Here is a 22,308-nt window from a genome sequence, read left to right on the forward strand (position 1 = left end):
ACGATAATGCACACACTCATGTTGCATATATTGTAAAGCACACCCTCATGTGGTATCACAATGATGCACACCCTCATATGGCAACATGTTAATGTACACTCTCATATTGCAGCGCAATAATGCACACACTCACATTGCAACACGTTAATGCACACCCTAATATTGCAGCACAATAATGCTCAGCCTCATGTGGCAAATGTTAAAGGCCTACTGAAACCCACTACTACTGACCACGCAGTCTGATAGTTTATATATCAATGACATTGCAACACATGCCAATACGGCCGGGTTAGATTAGTAAAGTGCGATTTTAAATTTTCCGCGAAATATCCTGCTGAAAACGTCTCGGTATGATGACGTTTGCGTGTGACGTCACGGATTGTAGCGGACATTTTGGGACACCATTGTGGCCAGCTATTAAGTCGTCTGTTTTCATCGCAAAATTCCACAGTATTCTGGACATCTGTGTTGGTGAATCTTTTGCAATTTGTTTAATGAACAATGGCGATAGCAAAGAAGAAAGCTGTAGGTGGGAAGCGGTGTATTAGCGGCCGGCTGCAGCAACACAAACACGTAGCGGCTACGTCGTAGCCGGTGTTTCATTGCTTACATTCCCGAACGATGACAGTCAAGCTTTACCATTGGCCTGTGGAGAACTGGGACAACATAGACTCTTACCAGGAGGACTTTGAGTTGGATAAGCATGCTTGTGGAGATGGGACAACAGAGACTAGTTGGATTTCCGCTACCGTGAGTACGCAGCTGCGGCTTCCAAACATTTGATCGCTTGCCCGTACGTGCGTGCCGCTATGTGCATGGCACATACGTAACTTTGGGGAAATATATGTGCTGTATGAACTTTGGGGAGGTGAACGGTACTTTGGGCTGTGGGATTGAGTAGGGATGATGTTTGATAAGAAATTATCGAGTTCGAGTCTATTATCGAATCCTCTTATGGAACCGATTCCTTATCGATTCTCTTATCGAGTCCAGATAGGTTGTTGTATATGGAAAAAAACACACAATATTTGGTTTAACAAAAGCTCACTTTTATTATATAAGAAAACAATTTAATCTAAAAAATAAATAAATATTGACTGTTGCCCCCCTAAAAAAATAAAATAAATAAATATTGACTGTTGTTACCCAAAGTATATTAAGTGGGATTTTTCAGAAAAACTAATATATAAAGTAACACAAAAACAACCTGTCTCTGTGATCACTATAGGTGTATAAATAATACTATAGTGTTAAATAAAACCAGTCCCTTGGGCACAAAACTGGAAATAATACAGCTCTCCAAAAAGTGCACTTCTGCTGCTATTCGACATAACTGTTTGTTATGATGCTTTGACATTTTTGCACTTTATTTCTTTATTGAAAGAAAATTCTATGAAGAGAAAAGTTGTTTGCAAATGTGGTTACAATGCTAAAAAATGAAAAGTTAAAGCTAAAAAAACAAATACACTTTATTGAGTTAACATTATTTCTTTATAGGGGGAAAGATGTTGTGAGCTAGGGAATATAACAACTACACTACCCATCATGCAACGGGAGTGACGAGCATGCGCGGTAGCCCCGAAAAGTGTTGTTGCATGTCGTCACCCGTGAAAGTAAACGTCAAGAACTCAGCCAACACGCCTCGTCTGCATTATTTATAATTAGACAGACAACACATATATAGTGTGATTTTGTTTTGTTTACAAGGAAAGAAAAACAAAAGTTGAAAAAGGGAGATCATGTCATATATGTATGTGCTGCGGTTGCTATAAGAACGTTGCGACAGCTGCCGTAAAGGAGGTGCGTTGCTAGCCTGGTTGCTATGTTTCCGGTGGGTCGTAAAAGTGTTCGTCATGTGTTTGTACCCTGCTCAAATCTCTCAGTAAAGTTATTCATTGGATTATACCTTTTGTTTTGAACTTTATTACACCTTGGAGCACTTTTTCCCGTCCATTTTTTTCCTGGTTTCGCTATCTGCGCCTAATGACTGAGCTACGTGACTGATTTCTTGTGATGTCACACGGAGCATTTCTGGTCGGGACGGGATTCGTTCCGAGGGATTCGAATAAAGAACCAACTCTTTTTCTTTACTATAGTGGTCTCGATAACGGTTACCGGTTCTCAAAAAGGGATTCGAGTCCGAGGACTCGGTTCTTTTCTTATCGAACAACCGGGAAAACCGGTTTCGAGTATCATCCCTAGGATTGAGTGTGTTGTGCGGGTGTTTGATTTGTATTGGCGGGTTATATAGACGGGAGGGGGGAGGTGTTTGTTATGTGGGATTCATTTGTGGCATATTAAATATAAGCCTGGTTGTGTTGTGTCTAATAGAGTATATATATGTATTGTGTTTATTTACTGTTTTAGTCATTCCCAGCTGAATATCAGGTCCCACCCGCCTCTTACAGCATCTTCCCTATCTGAATCGCTTCCACTGCCCTCTAGTCCTTCACTCTCACTTTCCTCATCCACGAATCTTTCATCCTCGCTCAAATTAATGGGGTAATCGTCGCTTTCTCGGTCCGAATCGCTATCGCTGCTGGTGGGAATGATTGTAAACAATGTGCAGATGTGAGGAGCTCCACAACCTGTGGCGTCACGCTACTTTCGGTACAGGCAAGGCTTTTTTATCAGCGACCAAAAGTTGCGAACTTTATCGTCGATGTTCTCTACTAAATCCTTTCAGCAAAAATATGGCAATATCGCGAAATGATCAAGTATGACACATAGAATGGACCTGCTATCCCCGTTTAAATAAGAAAATTTCATTTCAGTAGGCCTTTAAGATGATCTGTAAATCATCATCTATGCAACATTTTGACCAAATAACCACCATTACATGTTATGTAGACCACAGGGAAGTGTTTTCAATTTAGAAAAGAAAAAAAAAGACTCATTTGATGCGCCCTATAATCCGGTGCGCCTTATATATTAAAAAAGAAAAACAAATAGACCATTCATCAGCAGTGCGCCTTATTATCCGGTGCGCCCTATGGTCCGGAAAATATGGTAATTGTTTGGGATTAGCGTTTGTTTTGTCACGTCCTGTTTACGTCTTGTAGTCTGTTCCACTTCCTGTTTACATTCGTAGTCTGTTCCACTTCCTGTTTACATCCATAGTCTGTTCCACTTCCTGTTTAGACTGCAAATTCACACAAGACTCCTCAATCATCATTTTGTCAACATTTTTTTGTTTAGTGTAAAGTGTGTGTGTGTGTGTGTGTGTGTGTCAGTCAGCAGGCGTCAGAGCGTCCCACAGGGCCAAGAAACGTCCACCCAGAGGAATGTTTCTGAAGCAGGATGACGTGGCTTCACTGTCCTCTTCCACGTGTGCTCATGGCGTCCTGCGACACCTTGATGCTCAGCTCATGACTGTCAAGAGACAGGTACCTGTCTGTCTGTGTGTGTCTGTGTGTGTGAGACTTACCATATACAGTATTTGTGTGTGCGAGAGACTTACCATATATGTGTGTGTGTGTGTGTGTGCGAAAGACTTACCATATATGTGTGTGTGTCAGGTTCAGAGCATGAAACAGGCCAACAGTATTCTGAAGGAGAAGCTGGACTGTGGAGTGGATAAGTTCAGACAAGCTGAGGTAACCATGGCAACAGCACATCACATGACTACTCTATTACCCATCATCTCTACATTCTTTAACCATACGAGCACTCATTGACTAGTGAACTGACTAGTGTTTGGATCCATGACTAGTTCATGACTGGTGATGTCAGTGTTTGGACTAATGACTGGTGATGTCAGTGTTTGGATCCATCACTAGTTCATGACTGGTGATGTCAGTGTTTGGACCATCAATCCATCCATTTTCTACCACTTGTCCCTTTCGGGGTCGCGGGGGGTGCTGGAGCCTATCTCAGCTGCATTCAGGAGGACTAATGAATAGTTAATGACTGGTGATGTCAGTGTTTGGATCCATGACCAGTTAATGACTGATGATGTCAGTGTTTGGATCCATGACTAGTTCATGACTGGTGATGTCAGTGTTTGGATCCATGACTAGTTAATGACTGGGGATGTCAGTGTTTGGATCCATGACTAGTTCATGACTGGTGATTGCAGTGTTTGGATCCATCACTAGTTAATGGCTAATTAATGACTGGTAATGCCTGTTTGGATCCATGAATAGTTCATGACTGTTGATGTCAGTGTTTGGATCCATCACTAGTTAATGACTGGTGATGTCAGTGTTTGGATCCATGGCCGGTTAATGACTGGTAATGTCAGTGTTTGGATCCATAACTAGTTAATGACTGGTAATGTCAGTGTTTGGATCCATGACTAGTGAATGACTGGTGATGTCAGTGTTTGAATCCATCACTAGTTCATGAATGGTGATGTCAGTGTTTGGATCCATGACTAGTGAATGACTAGTTAATGACTGGTGATTTCAGTGTTTGGATCCATGACTAGTTAATGACTGCTAATGTCAGTCTTTGGATCCATGACTTGTGAACAACTAGTTAATGACTGGTAATGTCAGTGTTTGGATCCATGACAAGTGAATGACTAGTTAGTGACTGGTAATCATACTTGCCAACCTTGAGACCTTCGAATTCGGGAGATGTGGGGGGTGGGCGGGGTTAAGGGGGAGGAGTATATTCATAGCTAGAATTCACTGAAATTAAAGTATTTCTTATATTTATTTTAAAAAAAAAAATATATATATATATATATATATATATATAGTACAGTAAACAGTAATGAAAACACAGTTGTTCTACTAACTCTACTGTACTTGTTGCTTACTTTAAAAAACAAACAAACACTTACCTTTCACTATTTGAGTAGCTTTTGTTCTGCCATTTGAGTACTGGCAAGCGATCTCTGAATCCGGGAACATATCCTTCACGGATTTGTTGAAAACATCCGCAAATGAGAACGGGATGTTGCTTGCAAGGTGGCCCATAATACTGCGTTGCTGCCGACTTGTGTTTCTCTGACCGTTCATGAGTGACTATATCCATTCGGCCACCGTGTTATGGGTTATAGATAAACTTATGGATAACGGAGACATATTTAATAGTCTCCTTTTCAGGTGAGAGGACGCTTAACGCAGCGCTTTTAAGGCACGCCCACAATATTGTTTGTCCGGCTGGAAATTGCCGTAGTTTTGAAACAATGCATGATGGGAATCCGAATGTTTTGTGTCAGTGTATTAACGTGCCGGCTGGATTAAACAGACGCTGAGAAATAGTTCTGTGCCTGCCTACTTTATGGGTTATAGATAAACCTATGGATAACGGAGACATATACAATACCGTATTTTCCGCACCATAAGCCGCCCCGTGTTGTAAGCCGCACCTTCAATGAATGGCATATTTCAAAACTTTGTTTACCTATTAGCCGCTCCGTGTTATTAGCCGCACCTACGCTACGCTAAAGGGAATGTCAAAAACAACAGTCAGATAGGTCAGTCAAACTTTAATAATATATCACAAACCAGCGTTCTAACAACTCTGTTCACTCCCAAAATGTAATGTGCGAATGTGCAATCACAAAAATAGTAACATTCAAAATAGTGCAGAGCAATAGCAACATCAATAACTCAACGTTGCTCGAACGTTAGTGTCACACAACACACAAAATAAACATTTAAAGCTAATTTTCTGAAGTTATTACTCATCCACAAATCCCTCGAATTATTCTTCTTCGGTGTGCTTCACTTTTTTTTTGACACCATCTATGATGTGGACGCGCATGCAGTCATAGATCAACAGGGACGGAGCTGCGTGAAAAAAGTCACCCGGTCCCTTCGCTCATCTTTTTTTCATCCATCCATCCCTTCGAGTTAGCTTTTATGATGACACCGGCTGGAAAGTTCTCTTTTGGCAAGGTCTTCCTTTTGAATATCACCGTGGGTGGAAGTTTCTGGCCGTTAGCATGGCAAGCTAGAACCACAGTAGGACGACTTCTCATTCCCTGTGGTGCGAATATTCACCGTACGTGTTCCCGTTGTATCCACAGTGCGGTTCACATGAATATCAAAAGTCAGTGGAACCTTGTACGCGTGTCTCTTAGTAGGAGACATTTTGTGGTCTTTACAGAAACACACAAATGAAATGAAACGTAATATCCGCGCGCTTCTTCTTCTACGGGGGCGGGTGCTCACCTTGGCGGTTGCTTACAGTAGAAGAAGAAGCGCTTCCTCTTCTATGGGGGCGGTTGCTTACCGTAGAAGAAGAAGCGCTTCCTCTTTTACAGGGAAAAAAGATGGCGGCTGTTTACCGTAGTTGCGAGACCTAAACTTTATGAAAATAAATATTAATATTAATCCATATATAAGGTGCACCGGGTTATTAGCCGCACTGTCAGCTTTTGAGAAAAATTGTGGTTTTTAGGTGCGGCTTATGGTGCGGAAAATACGGTAGTCTCCTTTCCAGGTGAGAGACTACGCTAAAGGCAGTGCCTTTAAGGCACGCCCCCAATATAGTTGTCCGGCTGGAAACTGGGAGATTTTCGGGAGAATAGTTGTCCCGGGAGATTTTCGGGAGTCAGTGTTTGGATCCATTACTAGTTAATGACTGGTAATGTCAGTGTTTGTATCTATGACTACTGAATGACTAGTTAATGACTGGTAATGTCAGTGTTTGGATCCATGACTAGTTAATTACTGGTGATGTCAGTGTTTGGATCCATCACTTGTTCATGACTGGTGATGTCAGTGTTTGGATCCATCACTAGTTAATGACTGGTGATGTCAGTGTTTGGATCCATGACTAGTGAATGACTGGCGATGTCAATGTTTGGATCCACGACTAGTCAATGACTGGTGATGTCAGTGTTCGGATCCATCACTAGTTAATGGCTGGTGATGTCAGTGTTTGGATCATCACTAGTTAATGACTCGTAATGTCAGTGTTTGGATCCATGACTAGTTAATGACTGCTAATGTCAGTGTTTGTATCTATGATTCGTGAATGACTAGTTAATGACTGGTAATGTCAGTGTTTGGATCCATGACTCTTTCATGACTGGTGATGTCAGTGTTTGGACTAATGACTAGTTAATGACTGGTGATGTCAGTGTTTGGAACCATGACTGGTGGTGTCAGTGTTTGGACTAATGACTAGTTAATGACTGGTGATGTCAGTGTTTGGAACCATGACTGGTGATGTCAGTGTTTGGATCCATCACTTGTTCATAACTGGTGATGCCATTGTTTGGATCCATCACTAGTTAATGACTGGTGATGTCAGTCTTTGGATCCATGACTAGTGAATGTCTGGTGATGTCAGTGTTTGGATCCATGACTAGTGAATGACTGGTGATGTCAGTGTGTGGATCCGTCACTAGTTATTGACTGGTGATGTCAGTGTTTGGATCATCACTAGTTAATGACCGGTAATGTCAGTGTTTGAATCTATGACTAATGAATGTCTAGTGAATGACTGGTGATGTCAGTGTTTGGACTAATGACTAGTTAAAGGCCTACTGAAACCCACTACTACCGACCACGCAGTCTGATAGTTTATATATCAATGATGAAATCTTAACATTGCAACACATGCCAATACGGCCGGGTTAACTTATAAAGTGCAATTTTAAATTGCCCGCGAAACTTCCGGTTGAAAACGTCTCGGTATGATGACGTTTGCGCGTAACGTCACGTAGTGAACGGAAGTATTCGGACCCCATTGGATCCAATACAAAAAGCTCTGTTTTCACCACATAATTCCACAGTATTCTGGACATTTGTGTTGGTGAATCTTTTGCAATTTGTTTAATGAACAATGAAGACTGCAAAGAAGAAAGCTGTAGGTGGGATCGGTGTATTAGCGGCGGACTACAGCAACACAAACAGGAGGACTTTGAGACTTCCTCCGTCTCCGGGCCGCCGACCGCATCTATGATCGGGTGAAGTCCTTCGTCGCTCCGTCGATCGCTGGAACGCAGGTGAGCACGGGTGTTGATGAGCAGATGAGGGCTGGCTGGCGTAGGTGGATAGCTAATGTTTTTAGCATAGCTCGGTCAAGGTCCCGTAGCTAAGTTAGCTTCAATGGCGTCGTTAGCAACAGCATTGTTAAGCTTCGACAGGCTGGAAAGCATTAACCGTGTAGTTAAATCGATCCTTCCAGTCAGGGGTTTATTTCTTTTGTTTCTATCTGCATTTAAGCACGATGCTATCACGTTAGCTCCGTAGCTAAAGAGCTTCGGCGATGTATTGTCGTGGAGATAAAAGTGACTGTGAATGTCCATTTCGCGTTCTCGACTCTCATTTTCAAGAGGATATAGTATCCGAGGTGGTTTAAAATACAAATCCGTGATCCACAATAGAAAAAGGAGAAAGTGTGGAATCCAATTGTACCTAAGTTACGGTCAGAGTGAAAAAAGATACGTCCTGCACTGCACTCGAGTCCTTCACTCTGACGTTCCTCATCCACGAATCTTTCATCCTCGCTCAAATTAATGGGGTAATCGTTGCTTTCTCGGTCCGAATCGCTCTCTCTGCATTGTAAACAATGGGAAAATGTGATGAGCCCTTCAACCTGTGACGTCACGCTACTTCCGGTACAGGCAAGGCTTTTTTTGCGAACTTTATCGTAGATGTTCTCTACTAAATCCTTTCAGCAAATATATGGCAATATCGCGAAATGATCAAGTATGACACATAGAATGGATCTGCTATCCCCGTTTAAATAAAAACATTTCATTTCAGTAGACCTTTAATGACTGGTGATGTCAGTGTTTGGAACCATGACTGGTGATGTCAGTGTTTGGACTAATGACTAGTAATGTCAGTGTTTGGATCCATCACTTGTTCATAACTGGTGATGCCAGTGTTTGGATCCATCACTAGTTAATGGCTGGTGATGTCAGTCTTTGGATCCATGACTAGTGAATGTCTGGTGATGTCAGTCTTTGGATCCATGACTAGTGAATGACTGGTGATGTCAGTGTGTGCATCCGTCACTAGTTATTGACTGGTGATGTCAGTGTTTGGATCATCACTAGTTAATGACTAGTGAATGACTGGTATAGTGTTTGGATCCATACCTAGTGAATGACTAGTTAATGAGTGGTAAAGTCAATGTTTGGATCCATGACTAGTTAATGACTGGTAATGTCAGTGTTTGGATCCATGACTAGTTAATGACTGGTAATGTCAGTGTTTGGATCCATGACTATAATAATGACTAGTTAATAAGCGCTATATAAATATACTTCACTACTTTTCACAGTACTATTAGCAGTACTACCCGCATTGTTATGACCTGTACTTTGATCAGTGCTATGACCAGTACTATTAGCAGGATTTTGAGCAGTATTTTTAGCACTATTTTAAGCAATACTATTAGCAGTGTTATGACTGGTACTTTGATCACTAACTGTTGCAGTACTATTAGCCGTGTTATGACTGGTACTTGATCACTAACTGTAACAGTACTAATAGCAGTGTTGTGACTGGTACTTTGATCACTAACTGTAGAAGTACTATTCAGTGTTATGACTGGTACTTTAATCACTAACTGCAGCAGTACTATTAGCATTATGACTGGTACTTTGATCACTAATTGTTGCAGTACTATTCGTAGTGTTATGACTGGTACTTTGATCACTAACTGTAGCAGTACTATTAGCAGTGTTATTACTGATGCTTTGATCATTAACTGTAGCAGTACTATTAGCAGTGTCATGACTGGTACTTTGATCACTAATTGTAGCAGTACTATTAGCAGCACTATTAGCAGTGTTATGACTGGTACTTTGATCACTAACTGTAGCAGTACTATTAGCAGTACTATTAGCAGTGTTATGACTGGTATACTTTGATCACTAATTGTAGCAGTACTATTAGTAGTGTTATGACTGGTACCTTAATCACTAACTGTAGCAGTACTATTAGCAGTACTATTAGCAGTGTTATGACAGCTACTTTGATAACTAACTGTAGCAGTACTATTAGCTGTACTATCAGCAGTACTATTAGCAGTGTTATGACTGCTACACTATATTGCCAAAAGTATTTGGCCACCCATCCAATTGATCAGAATCAGGTGTCCTAATCACTTGGCCCGGCCACAGGTGTATAAAATCAAGCACTTAGGCATGGAGACTGTTTCTACAAACATTTGTGAAAGAATGGGCCGCTCTCAGGAGCTCAGTGATTTCCAGCGTGGAACTGTCATAGGATGCCACCTGTGCAACAAATCCAGTCATGAAATTTCCTCGCTCCAAAGTCAACTTTTGGCTTTAATATAAGAAAATGGAAGAGTTTGGGAACAAAAAGTAACTCAGACACGAAGTGGTAGACCACGTAAACTGACAGAGAGGGGTCAGCGGATACTGAAGCGCATAGTGCAAAGAGGTCGCCGACTTTCTGCACAGTCAATTGCTGCAGAGCTCCAAACTTCATGTGATCTTCCAATTAGCCCATGTACAGTACGCAGAGATCTTCATGGAATGGGTTTCCATGGCCGAACAGCTGCATCTAAGCCATACATCATCAAGTCCAATGCAAAGCGTCGGTGTAAAGCACGTCGCCACTGGACTCTAGAGCAGTGGAGACGCAGTCCCTGGAGTGATGAATCACGCTTTTCCATCTGGCAATCTAATGGACGAGTCTGGGTTTGGAGGTTGCCAGAAGAACGGTACATTTCGGACTGCATTGTGCCGAGTGTAAAATTTGGTGGTGGAGGAATTATGGTGTGGGATTGTTTTTCAGGAGTTGGGCTTGGCCCCTTAGTTCTAGTGAAAGGAACTTTGAATGCTCCAGGATACCAAAACATTTTGGACAATTCCATGCTCCCAACCTTGTGGAAACAGTTTGGAGCGGGCCCCTTCCTCTTCCAACATGACTGTGCACCAGTGCACAAAGCAAGGTCCGTAAAGACATGGATGACTGAGTCTGGTGTGGATGAACTTGACTGGCCTGCACAGAATCCTGACCTGAACCCGATAGAACACCTTTGGGATGAATTAGAACGGAGACTAAGAGCCAGGCCTTCTCCACCAACATCAGTGTGTGACCTCACCAATGAGCTTTTGGAAGAATGGTCGAAAATTGCTATAAACACCTTCCATAACCTTGTGGACAGCCTTCCCAGAAGAGTTGAAGCTGTAATAGCTGCAAAAGGTCGCCCAATATCATATTGAACCCTATGGGTTAGGAATGAGATGGCATTTCATGTTCATATGTGAATCAAGGCAGGTTGCCAAATACTTTTGGCAATATAGTGTACTTTGATCAGTAATTGTAGAAGTAATATTAGCAGTAATATTAGCAGTACTATTAGCAGTGTTATGACTGCTACTTTGATCAGTAATTGTAGCAGTACTATTAACAGTACTAATAGCAGTTTTATGACTGGTACTTTTATCACTAACTGTAGCAGTACTTTTAGCAGTACTATTAGCATTACTATTAGCGGTGTTATGACTGCTACTTTGATCAGTAATTGTAGCAGTACTATCAGCAGTACTACTAGCAGTACTATTAGCAGTACTATTAGCAGTGTTATGACTGGTACTTTGATCAGTAACGGTAGCAGTACTATTAGCAGTACTATTAGCGGTGTTATTCCTGCTACTTTGATCACTAATTGTAGCAGTACTATTAGCAATACTATTAGCAGTGTTATGACTGGTACTTTGATCAGTAATTGTAGCAGTACTATTAGCAGTACTACTAGCAATGTTATGACTGGTACTTTGATCAGTAATTGTAGCAGTACTATTAGCAGTACTATTAGTAGTACCACTAGCAGTACTATTAGCAGTGTTATGACTGGTACTTTGATCAGTAACGGTAGCAGTACTATTAGCAGTACTATTAGCAGTACTATTAGCGGTGTTATTCCTGCTACTTTGATCACTAACTGTAGCAGTATTATTAGCAATACTATTAGCAGTGTTATGACTGGTACTTTGATCAGTAATTGTAGCAGTACTATTAGCAGTACTATTAGCAGTACTACTAGCAATGTTATGACTGGTACTTTGATCAGTAATTGTAGCAGTACTATTAGCAGTACTATTAGTAGTACCACTAGCAGTACTATTAGCAGTGTTATGACTGGTACTTTGATCAGTAACGGTAGCAGTACCATTAGCAGTACTATTAGCGCTGTTATTCCTGCTACTTTGATCACCAACTGTAGCAGTATTATTAGCAATACTATTAGTAGTGTTATGACTGGTACTTTGATCAGTAATTGTAGCAGTACTATTAGCAGTACTACTAGCAATGTTATGACTGGTACTTTAATCAGTAATTGTAGCACTACTTCTAGCAGTACTATTAGTAGTACCACTAGCAGTACTATTAGTAGTGTTATGACTGGTACTTTGATCAGTAACAGTAGTAGTAGCAGTACTATTAGCGGTGTTATTCCTGTTACTTTGATCACTAACTGTAGCAGTATTATTAGCAATCCTATTAATCAATCAATCAATCAATCAATCAATGTTTATTTATATAGCCCTAAATCAAAAGTGTCTCAAAGGGCTGTACAAGCCACAACGACATCCTCGGTACAGAGCCCACATACGGGCAAGGAAAACTCACCCCAGTGGGACGTCAATGTGAATGACTATGAGAAACCTTGGAGAGGACCGCATATGTGGGTAACCCCCCCCCCCCCTCTAGGGAAGACCGAAAGCAATGGATGTCGAGTGGGTCTGACATAATATTGTGAAAGTCCAAAACATCAGCGAAAGTCCAGTCCATGGTGGGGCCAGCAGGAACCATCCCGAGCGGAGACGGGTCAGCAGCGTAGAGATGTCCCCATCCGATGAACAGGCTAGCGGTCCACCTCGGAGCAGAGTAGAAAAGAAAAGAAAAGAAACGGCAGATCAACTGGTCTAAAAAGGGAGTCTATTTAAAGGCTAGAGTATACAAATGAGTTTTAAGATGAGACTTAAATGCTTCTACTGAGGTAGCATCTCTAACTTTTACCGGGAGGGCATTCCATAATATTGGAGCCCGAATAGAAAACGCTCTATAGCCCGCAGAATTTTTTTGGGCTCTGGGAATCACTAACAAGCCGGAGTTCTTTGAACGCAGATTTCTTGCCGGGACATATGGTACAATACAATCGGCAAGATAGGCAGGAGCTTGACCGTGTAGTATTTTATACGTAAGTAGTAAAACCTTAAAGTCGCATCTTAGGCGCACAGGAAGCCAGTGCAAGTGAGCCAGTATAGGCGTAATATGATCAAACTTTCTTGTTTTTGTCAAAAGTCTAGCAGCCGCATTTTGTACCATCTATAATCTTTTAATGCTAGACATAGGAAGGCCCGAAAATAAAACGTTACAGTAATCGAGACGAGATGTAACGAACGCATGGATAATGATCTCAGCATCGTTTGTGGACAAAATGGAACGAATTTTAGCGATATTACGGAGATGAAAGAAGGCCGTTTTAGTAACACTCTTAATGTGTGACTCAAACGAGAGAGTTGGGTCGAAGATAATACCTAGATTCTTTACCGAGTCGCCTTATTTAATTGTTTGGTTTTCAAATGTTAAGGTGGTATTATTAAATAGATATCGGTGTTGAGCAGGACCGATAATCAGCATTTCCGTTTTCTTAGCGTTGAGTTGCAAAAAGTTAGCGGACATCCATTGTTTAATTTCATTAAGACACGTCTCCAGCTGACTACAATCCGGCGTGTTGGTCAGCTTTAGGGGCATGTAGAGTTGGGTGTCGTCAGCATACCAGTGAAAGCTAACACCGTATTTGCGTATGATGTCACCTAGCGGTAGCATGTAAATACTAAAGAGTGCACGGCCAAGAACCGAACCCTGGGGAACTCCGCACGTTACCTTAACATAGTCCGAGGTCACATTGTTATGGGAGACACGCTGCATCCTGTCAGTAAGATAAGAGTTAAACCAAGACAAGGCTAAGTCTGACATCCCAATACGCGTTTTGATACGCTCTAATAAAATATTATGATCAACAGTATCGAAAGCGGCGCTAAGATCAAGAAGCAGCAACATAGATGACGCATCAGAATCCATCGTTAGCAATAGATCATTAGTCATTTTTGCGAGGGCTGTCTCCGTAGAGTGATTTGCCCTGAAACCGGATTGAAAAGGTTCACAGAGATTGTTAGACGCTAAGTGTTCATTTAGCTGCTGTGCGACAATTTTTTCGAGGATTTTCGAGATAAACGGAAGGTGGGACACCGGCCGGTAGTTCACCATGAGGTCAGGATCGAGGTTAGGTCTTTTGAGTAGAGGATGAATAACCGCTTTTTTGAATGCTAGGGGAACAGTACCAGAGGAAAGTGATAAGTTTATAATATTTAACACTGATGGACCTAATAAAACAAAAAGCTCCTTGATAAGTTTCCCAGGAATTGGGTCAAGTAAACATGTTGTTTGTTTTGTCCCATTTACACATTTTAACAATTCCTCCAATGTTATTTCATCAAAGAGGGAGAAACTATTTTGGAGGGCAGTGTCCGTCGTATATACAGTCGTATCTGTGTTAATAGAACCCAGTTGTAGCTGAGATGCATTGTCTTTAATCTCTTTTCTAATGACTTCAATTTTCTTATTAAAGAAATTCATAAAGTCATCTGCTGAGGGGGTGGAGCTACTGGGAGGAGTCCCTTGTTGGGTTAGCGATGCTACTGTACTAAACAAAAATGTAGGATCATTTTTGTTGAGGTGGATGAGATTTGAGTAATATTTAGCTTTAGCTGAGGTAAGCATGCGTTTATAAGTTATTAAACTATCACTCCATGCTTGATGGAAAACCTCAAGTTTAGTCGCACGCCATTTGCGTTCCAGCTTTCTACATGATAATTTCTGGGCTTTAGTTTCTTCTGTAAACCATGGGGTACGCCTTTTAGGGGCCCTTTTTAGCTTTAGCTGTGCTACACTATCAATGGTGTCGCGCAGGGCGTCGTTAAAGTTGTTAGTGAGGTTATCAATAGAGCCCACATAATTTGGGAATGGTGCCATTACCGAAGGCAGTAGGTCAGTAAGAGTCGTCGTTGTGGCAGCATTAATGTTGCGGCTGCTATAGTAGTTATTATTATTATTATTAGTTTGTTGACAATGAGTCAGAACTTCGAATTTTATAAGGTAATGATCGGACATTACTTTAGTGTACGGGAGTATCGTAACTTTGGAGGTGGTGACACCCCTGACGAGCACTAGATCTATCGTATTACCGTTGCGATGCGTGGGTTCATTTATTATTTGTGTAAGACCACAGCTATCAATTATAGTCTGGAGCGCCACGCATTGAGGGTCCGATGGGGTATTCATATGGATGTTAAAGTCTCCCATTATGATTATATTGTCGGCGTGCGTCACTAGATCAGCAACGAACTCTGAAAATTCATTGATAAAGTCCGAATAGGGCCCTGGGGGGCGGTAGATGACAGCCAGGTGCAGAGGCAGCGGTGTGACAAACCTCACAGTAAGCACCTCAAACGAGTTATATTTATTATTTAGGTCCGAGGTAAGGCTAAAGTTTTTGTTGTATATTAGTGCAACACCCCCACCCCTTTTAATGGGACGGGCAATATGCGTTCCCGTATAGCCAGGAGGAGACGCCTCACCCAGCGCAAAAAATTTGTCTGGTTTGAGCCAGGTCTCGGCTAGACCAACGACGTCAAGATTGTTGTCTCTAATGACTTCATTAACTAATACGTTTTGGAAGACAATGACCTTATGTTTAAAAAGCCCATATTATAGGTGGTGGGCTGTTTTGAGGAGTTTTTGTTGAAAGTATCAGTAGTAGCAATATTAATAATGTTACGTTTATTATGCGTAGTGCACTTTAAATAATTTCGACCATATCTAGGAATTGATATGACAGGAATTTTTAGATTGTTTGCCACCTCAGTAAAATGCATGTCCACCTCTGACGCAGAAAAAACATTATGTGAGTTGTATATTATTCTAAGAGAATTGCTATGTGTGCAGGGATTATCCAGCCTGGCGCTGGCTAGTTCTAGCTTAACAGACTCCTTATTAGCGCTTCTTTGTGGATTAGCATTTAGCTTTTTCGTTAGCCCCGCTAACAACAACGCCTTTAGCTTTGTTGTTAGCCCCGCCCGACACCCCCGCTTCTGCTTCCGAGCGCACCGCTTACGTCTCTTTCGTCGACGGTCTCCGCTGGTAGTGGACGCCGCTGCTTCAAAGGCCACTGCTGGATGTAGCTCGCGAAGAATTCCCAAGCTAGCGAGTAGGTCCACCGTATACGCATCTTTCAGCCCAAAATGGCCCGATCTCTCCACATCCAGAATCGTAAGTCGGTCGTAAGTGATCACGGAGTGAACACGCTGTGAGCCAGCCAAATTTTTGCCAAATCGGTCTACACTTCCAGGAGCGCTCGCAAGAAGCTGCCGCCATGAAGTGCCGCCATCTTGGGAAAAAAAAAAAGTGTTATGACTGGTACTTTGCTCACTAATTGTAGCAGTACTACTAGCAGTACTATTAGCAGTGTTATGACTGGTACTTTGATCAGTAATTGTAGCAGTACTATTAGTAGTACCACTAGCAGTACTATTAGCAGTGTTATGACTGGTACTTTGATTAGTAACGGTAGCAGTACTATTAGCAGTACTATTAGCAGTACTATTAGCGGTGTTATTCCTGCTACTTTGATCACTAACTGTAGCAGTACTACTAGCAGTACTATTAGGAGTGTTATGACTGGTACTTTGATGTCTAATTGTAGCAGTACTATTAGCAGTGTTATTCCTACTACTTTGATCACTAATTGTAACAGTATCAATTAATCAATCAATGTTTATTCATATAGCCCTAAATCACAAAAGTCTCAAAGAGCTGGACTATTAGCAGTACTACTAGCAGTACTATTAGCAGTGTTATGACTGTACTTTGATCACTACTGTAGCAGTACTATTAGCTGTGTTATGACTGCTACTTTGATCAGTATTTGTAGCATTACTATCAGCAGTACTATTAGCAGTACTACTAGCAGTGTTATGACTGGTACTTTGATCACTAACTGTAGCAGTACTATTAGCAGTGTAATGACTGGTACTTTGATCAGTACTATTAGCAGTACTGTTAGCAGTGTTATTACTGGTACTTTGATCAGTAATTTTAGCGTGTGTGTGTGTGTGTGCGTGCGTGTGTGTGTGCGTGTGTGTGCGCGTGTGTGTGTGTGTGTGTGCGTGCATGCGTGCAGGTGAGCTGGAAGGTAAACAGTCGCTGGAGTACAGAGGAGCAACTGTTGGCAGTTCAAGGTAACTTCGACTTTTCCTTCCGGCCAATTACAGGCCATCTTTCTCATCATTTCCTTGCTGATTGGCAGCCATCAGGAAATATGGGCGGGACTTCCAGGCCATCTCTGATGTGATTGGTAACAAGTCGGTGGTCCAGGTGAAGAACTTCCTGGTCAACTACAGACGCAGGTTCAACCTGGATGAGGTTCTTCACGAGTGGGAGAAGGAGAACGGCGTGGAGGGCGGGGTCAGTCTCGACGGCGACAAAATGGAGACGGGACTTGATGATGATGACGTGTCCATCGGTAAGATACCGGAATCTTCTACTTACCTTTTTTTTTTTTTACCTGAAATATTATTACATATCATATAGTAGATGTTGTGATAGGTCTTTAACTTTAGCACAATGAACAGTGTACTAGATTAATCCATTGTACCGGTTGCCCAGGGGCGGGGGGGGGAACCCCTCCAAGGTTTCTCATTGTACCCCATTGGGTTGAGTTTTGTCTTGCTCTGATGTGGGATCTGAGCCGAGGATGTTGTTGTGGCGTGTGCAGCTCTTTGAGACACTTGTGATTAGGGATGATGCTCAAAACCGATTTTCCCGGTTGTTCGATAAGAAAAGAACCGAGTCCTTGGACTCGAATCCCTTTTTGAGAACGGGTACCCGTTATCGAGACCACTATAGTAAAGAAAAAGAGTTGGTTCTTTATTCGAATCCCTGGGAACGAATCCCGTCTCGACAAGAAATGCCCCGTAGGACATCACAAGAAATGACGTCACGTAGCTCAGTCATTAGGCGCAGATGGGGAAAGCAGGAAAAAAATGGACCGGAAAAAGCGCTCCAAGGCATGGCTTCTTTTCACCAAAAAAAATGAGGAAGCGGCAATATGCAATTATTGCCAGGCTTCGCTCTCGTGTAAGGGGGGGGGACGTACAACAAGCGTGTCGTGTCTTTGACACGTGTTGAAGCAGTGACAGAGACGACGAAAAACGCCCCTCTTCTTCTGCCAGCTGCCCCAGTCCCAGCTACAGTGGCGGTGACTAACGTTAACTGTTGCCGGTTAATTTCCATATCTGCTCACTTGTAGTAACGTTACCTCTTATGTCAACCAGGACTGCAGTAATATTAGCTAGACTAATGTTACCTAAGCATAGTCAGTGGCTAACGGTAATGTTAACGTGAGCCTTTTTGTATGTGTCTGATAACGTTAACGTTATCTTGTAGCCTACACCACGACAGAGTTTGCAGGTCTGTCTAATAAACTAGTGCTTTCTTTATTTCTTTAGTTTATTTGGAACATGAACACACTTACAGTATAATACATCACAGTTTCATATAATTTCACTTTACAGGAGTAGGAAGAAGTAAAGCTTATTTAATCCTACCCCTTTCCCACTTCAGAGCGTTTACAAATATATACATCATTTACTGACCTTTTTATAATAAAATATCTGTGAATTAGTATATACAACAGTTTTGTAATATGTAATTAATTAATTCAGTCTTTATTAATATACTGAGATGAAGAATATCTTATTTTCAATAAGGTTGAAAGTATTTCTCATAATTCTTCTTCTTTGTACTTTGTAAGCACTATTCATTTGAACAACTGGATCATATCATTACAATGTTTAAAGGCCTACTGAAATGAGATTTTCTTATTTAAACGGGGATAGCAGATCCATTCTATGTGTCATACTTGATCATTTTGCGATATTGCCATATTTTTGCTGAAAGGATTTAGTAGAGAACATCGACGATAAAGTTCGCAACTTTTGGTCGCTGATAAAAAAGCCTTGCCTGTACCGGAAGTAGCGTGACGTCACAGGTTGTGGAGCTCCTCACATCTGCACATTGTTTACAATCATGGCCACAAGCAGCGAGAGCGATTCGGACCGAGAAAGCGACGATTTCCCCATTAATTTGAGCGAGGATGAAAGATTTGTGGATGAGGAAAGTGAGAGTGAAGGACTACAGGGCAGTGGAAGCGATTCAGATAGGGAAGATGCTGTGAGAGGCGGGTGGGAATGACTAAAACAATAAATAAACACAAGACATATACGTATATACTCTATTAGCCACAACACAACCAGGCTTATATTTAATATGCAACAAATTAATACCGCATAACAAACACCTCCCCCCTCCCGTCCATATAACCCGCCAATACAAATCAAACACCCGCACAACACACTCAATCCCACAGCCCAAAGTACCGTTCACCTCCGCAAAGTTCATACAGCACATATTGTAGCGGCTACTCTTGCATTCAAAAAGTTCGAAAAAATAAAAATAAAGTAATGCAGAGTAGTCTTGAGGAGGAGGTGTTTGACTCACTAAATTCCTTAATAAGCACTCGCGGAGATATGTCGAGATTCCAAATGATCATAATTTATTTTCACAAACAAAACATATTCTTCGTGGTTGACTTTCAACATAATCAAAATAACTTATTTAGCGTGGCTTCAAAATAACTTCTTTAACGGTAAACAAACTGTTTCACTCCTCACTCCTTCAACATGATAGACAGACAAAGGGCACCCAGCTGTCCTGTCTTCTTAATTATAGGAGGAGGAAGTGGCTCACCAGTAGGAGCGTGAGCAGCTGAAAACAATCAGTTAATCACAATGAAATCTAAAACATCCAATAATTCATCAACATCATCATTGACATTATTTGATTTCATTGTCAAAACAATTAATAAATAAATAATATAGATAGGCTCCAACATCCCGGCCCCTAATTGTGTGCTTTAGCAAAACAATTACATAAATAATAATATTCAAAGGAGCCATAATAGAACAATACAATCCAAACAATTATGGTCTTCAAATTCAAAATGAATGAAGTTACTTGAGTTACTCGTCAAGTCTCTTCAAAGTCCATAGTCATATCTGAAGCGGTCATCGAGTCTGGAGAACCGAATCCCCCCTCAGTCCATCAAGCTGCTTCCATTAGCAGGCAGAGTTCATCTATTGGTCGTTGAACCGTGTTGGTCTTGGTTTCAACCAAAACACTTCTCACAAAGCCTTTGGCATCTGGAAATGTCTTTACTTGTTCCATGGTCTTAGGTCCATGGTCTTGTTATATGTTTCCTTGTTCCATGGTCTTGTTATATGTTTCCTTGTTCCATGGTCCATGGCCTTGTTCTTGGTGGAGTCCTTGATTTTGTTATTTTTCTCCTTTTCGACGTCTGTGCACGTCTTTGCCATCTACTTTTCCGCCGTATGGGAATGTGTAAGGATCAGCCTCTAAGGGCCTTGGCTCTTTGTCAAAAGGTAAGCTTCCCCTCCGACCGTACAGGTCTCTGAGTTCCTCCGTTTTGTCACGTTTGTCACCTTTGTCCTTTTCTTGACCTTTTCTTTATCTTTGTCGTGGCTTTTTTTGGAAGAAGAAGAGGAGGAATGCCGATGTCTTTCTTTCTCTCTGAACTTATCCTGAGGTGTGACTTTGTCTTTATCCCGGAAAGGCAGTGGCAGAGGATCGTGACCATCTTTAAGAAAGACTGAACTTGAGGCGATCTCCATAGAACATGTATCCTCAACTGACATCTCATTTTTCTCCTCATATACGTTCTCAGAGAAACCCTGGTTATATTGTCTGATGAGGAGGTCCTTCAGCTCAATTACTGAGATTCTGTTAGTTGACACTGCAATAGGCCCAGTATGTTCTGTAGCACTGCAACTGAGTGGTCCAGTTACCACCCATCCCAGTATGGTTTGGACTGCATATGGTCCATTCTTTTGACTGTTTATTATATTCCATGGCTCCATTGCCCGAGGAACATCAGTCCTAATAAGAAGTTCAATGTCAGCCTCAATTTCCTTTAAGTCAATCCCACCAAGATATGGCCACCTCTTCAAGTCAGCCTTTGTGATGATGTTTTTTTTGAGACAGGTATCTTGCTCTGTGTATACACTTTCGGCAGGTCCAGATATGTGAACCCTTCCAAGTCTCCAACCTCCAGTCCTCTGACCTTATAGGTCTTCGCAGGCTTTTCCTGTCCCATAATTTCTGTTTTGCGTCCTTTCACATTCAGTTGATCCATTAGATTCTCTGTGCAAAATGTTGCCGTGCTGCCTGGATCGAGGAAGGCATAGGTCTGAATATACCTTTTCTCGCCTTAACCCTGACTCGCACGATTGCAAGTGCACAGTCTTTCCCGGCCCCGGTTGCATCACCGGCTGAAACAAGAGCACTGCTTATAGGGGTTTCTTCTGTCTCAGCAGTGGGCTTTGCTTGAGTTTCCTGCCTTGGGCCTTTTTCACTTGATTGATTGATTGATTGAAATATGAAGTACAGTAGGATGTTTCATTTTGCAAACATGACACATTAATCTTCTTTTACTATTTTTGCTTAGATGACCTTTTAGTAGGCAACCAAAACAATATCCTTGCCTTCTTAAAAATTCAAGCCTTTTGTCATGTGACTGTGTTTGAATTGTGAGCAGTCAATCAGAGAATGTTTGCCATGACAATATCTACATGAAGGGATGATACCACTAGGTGTGGTTTGAGCAGGTTGTTGTGGAACAGATGATTGTTTTACAGTGCATCCTGCTGGCTCTGTATTCACAGATACTGAAGTAGCAAAGCTGCTTTTTCTTTGGCTGATTGGTTTTAGTTCAGTTGTGCTTCTTGGGAGAGGCCTTTTTGTTATTTGGTCCTGAATGTCTCCAAACAACGGATCCAAAAGCATCTTGGCATGCTTTTCCACAAAATCCACAAAGTTGTGAAATCCGATTCTCCTGCCAGTTCTCTGTTGTGTCTCATAAGCTGTGCTTCGCCACCTTTCTCTGAGTTTGTAGGGTAGTTTGGATGTAATTAGCCTTAGGTTCGATGGGATATCAAGTTTCTTTAAATACTGTAAATCTTGCATTACATTACAGCATCCTCTCAAATACAGTGCATATGCATGCAGCATTTTCCCATCCTCAGCTTTAATCGCTGTCCAATTCAAGGCTTTTTCCAAGTAAGCTCCCAAAATCTTCATCTCATTTCCAAAGTGTTCTTTTAAGAGGCACCTTGCTTCATTATAGCCCCTACTGGCTTCCATGTGCAAACAACTGTGAACCAAGTCTCTTGGCAAACCATATGTAAACTGCTCAAGGTAGTAGAGTTGGTCTTGA

At 41.6% G+C, this 22,308-nt stretch overlaps 1 protein-coding gene across 1 annotated transcript in view; it reads left to right on the forward strand.

Annotated features, from left to right (window-relative positions):
• Positions 1 to 22,308, forward strand: part of LOC133646766 (REST corepressor 1-like) — a 56,693-nt gene that overhangs the window by 18,937 nt on the left and 15,448 nt on the right. Inside the window, exons 7-10 of the mRNA XM_062042519.1 lie at positions 3,234 to 3,386; positions 3,519 to 3,596; positions 17,140 to 17,197; positions 17,266 to 17,481. Of these exons, the coding sequence (XP_061898503.1) occupies positions 3,234 to 3,386; positions 3,519 to 3,596; positions 17,140 to 17,197; positions 17,266 to 17,481 (505 nt within the window). The remainder of the gene's footprint in view (positions 1 to 3,233; positions 3,387 to 3,518; positions 3,597 to 17,139; positions 17,198 to 17,265; positions 17,482 to 22,308) is intronic.

The sequence above is a fragment of the Entelurus aequoreus genome, linkage group LG03, assembly GCF_033978785.1.
Source record: "Entelurus aequoreus isolate RoL-2023_Sb linkage group LG03, RoL_Eaeq_v1.1, whole genome shotgun sequence".
In the NCBI taxonomy this organism is placed as follows: domain Eukaryota; kingdom Metazoa; phylum Chordata; class Actinopteri; order Syngnathiformes; family Syngnathidae; genus Entelurus; species Entelurus aequoreus.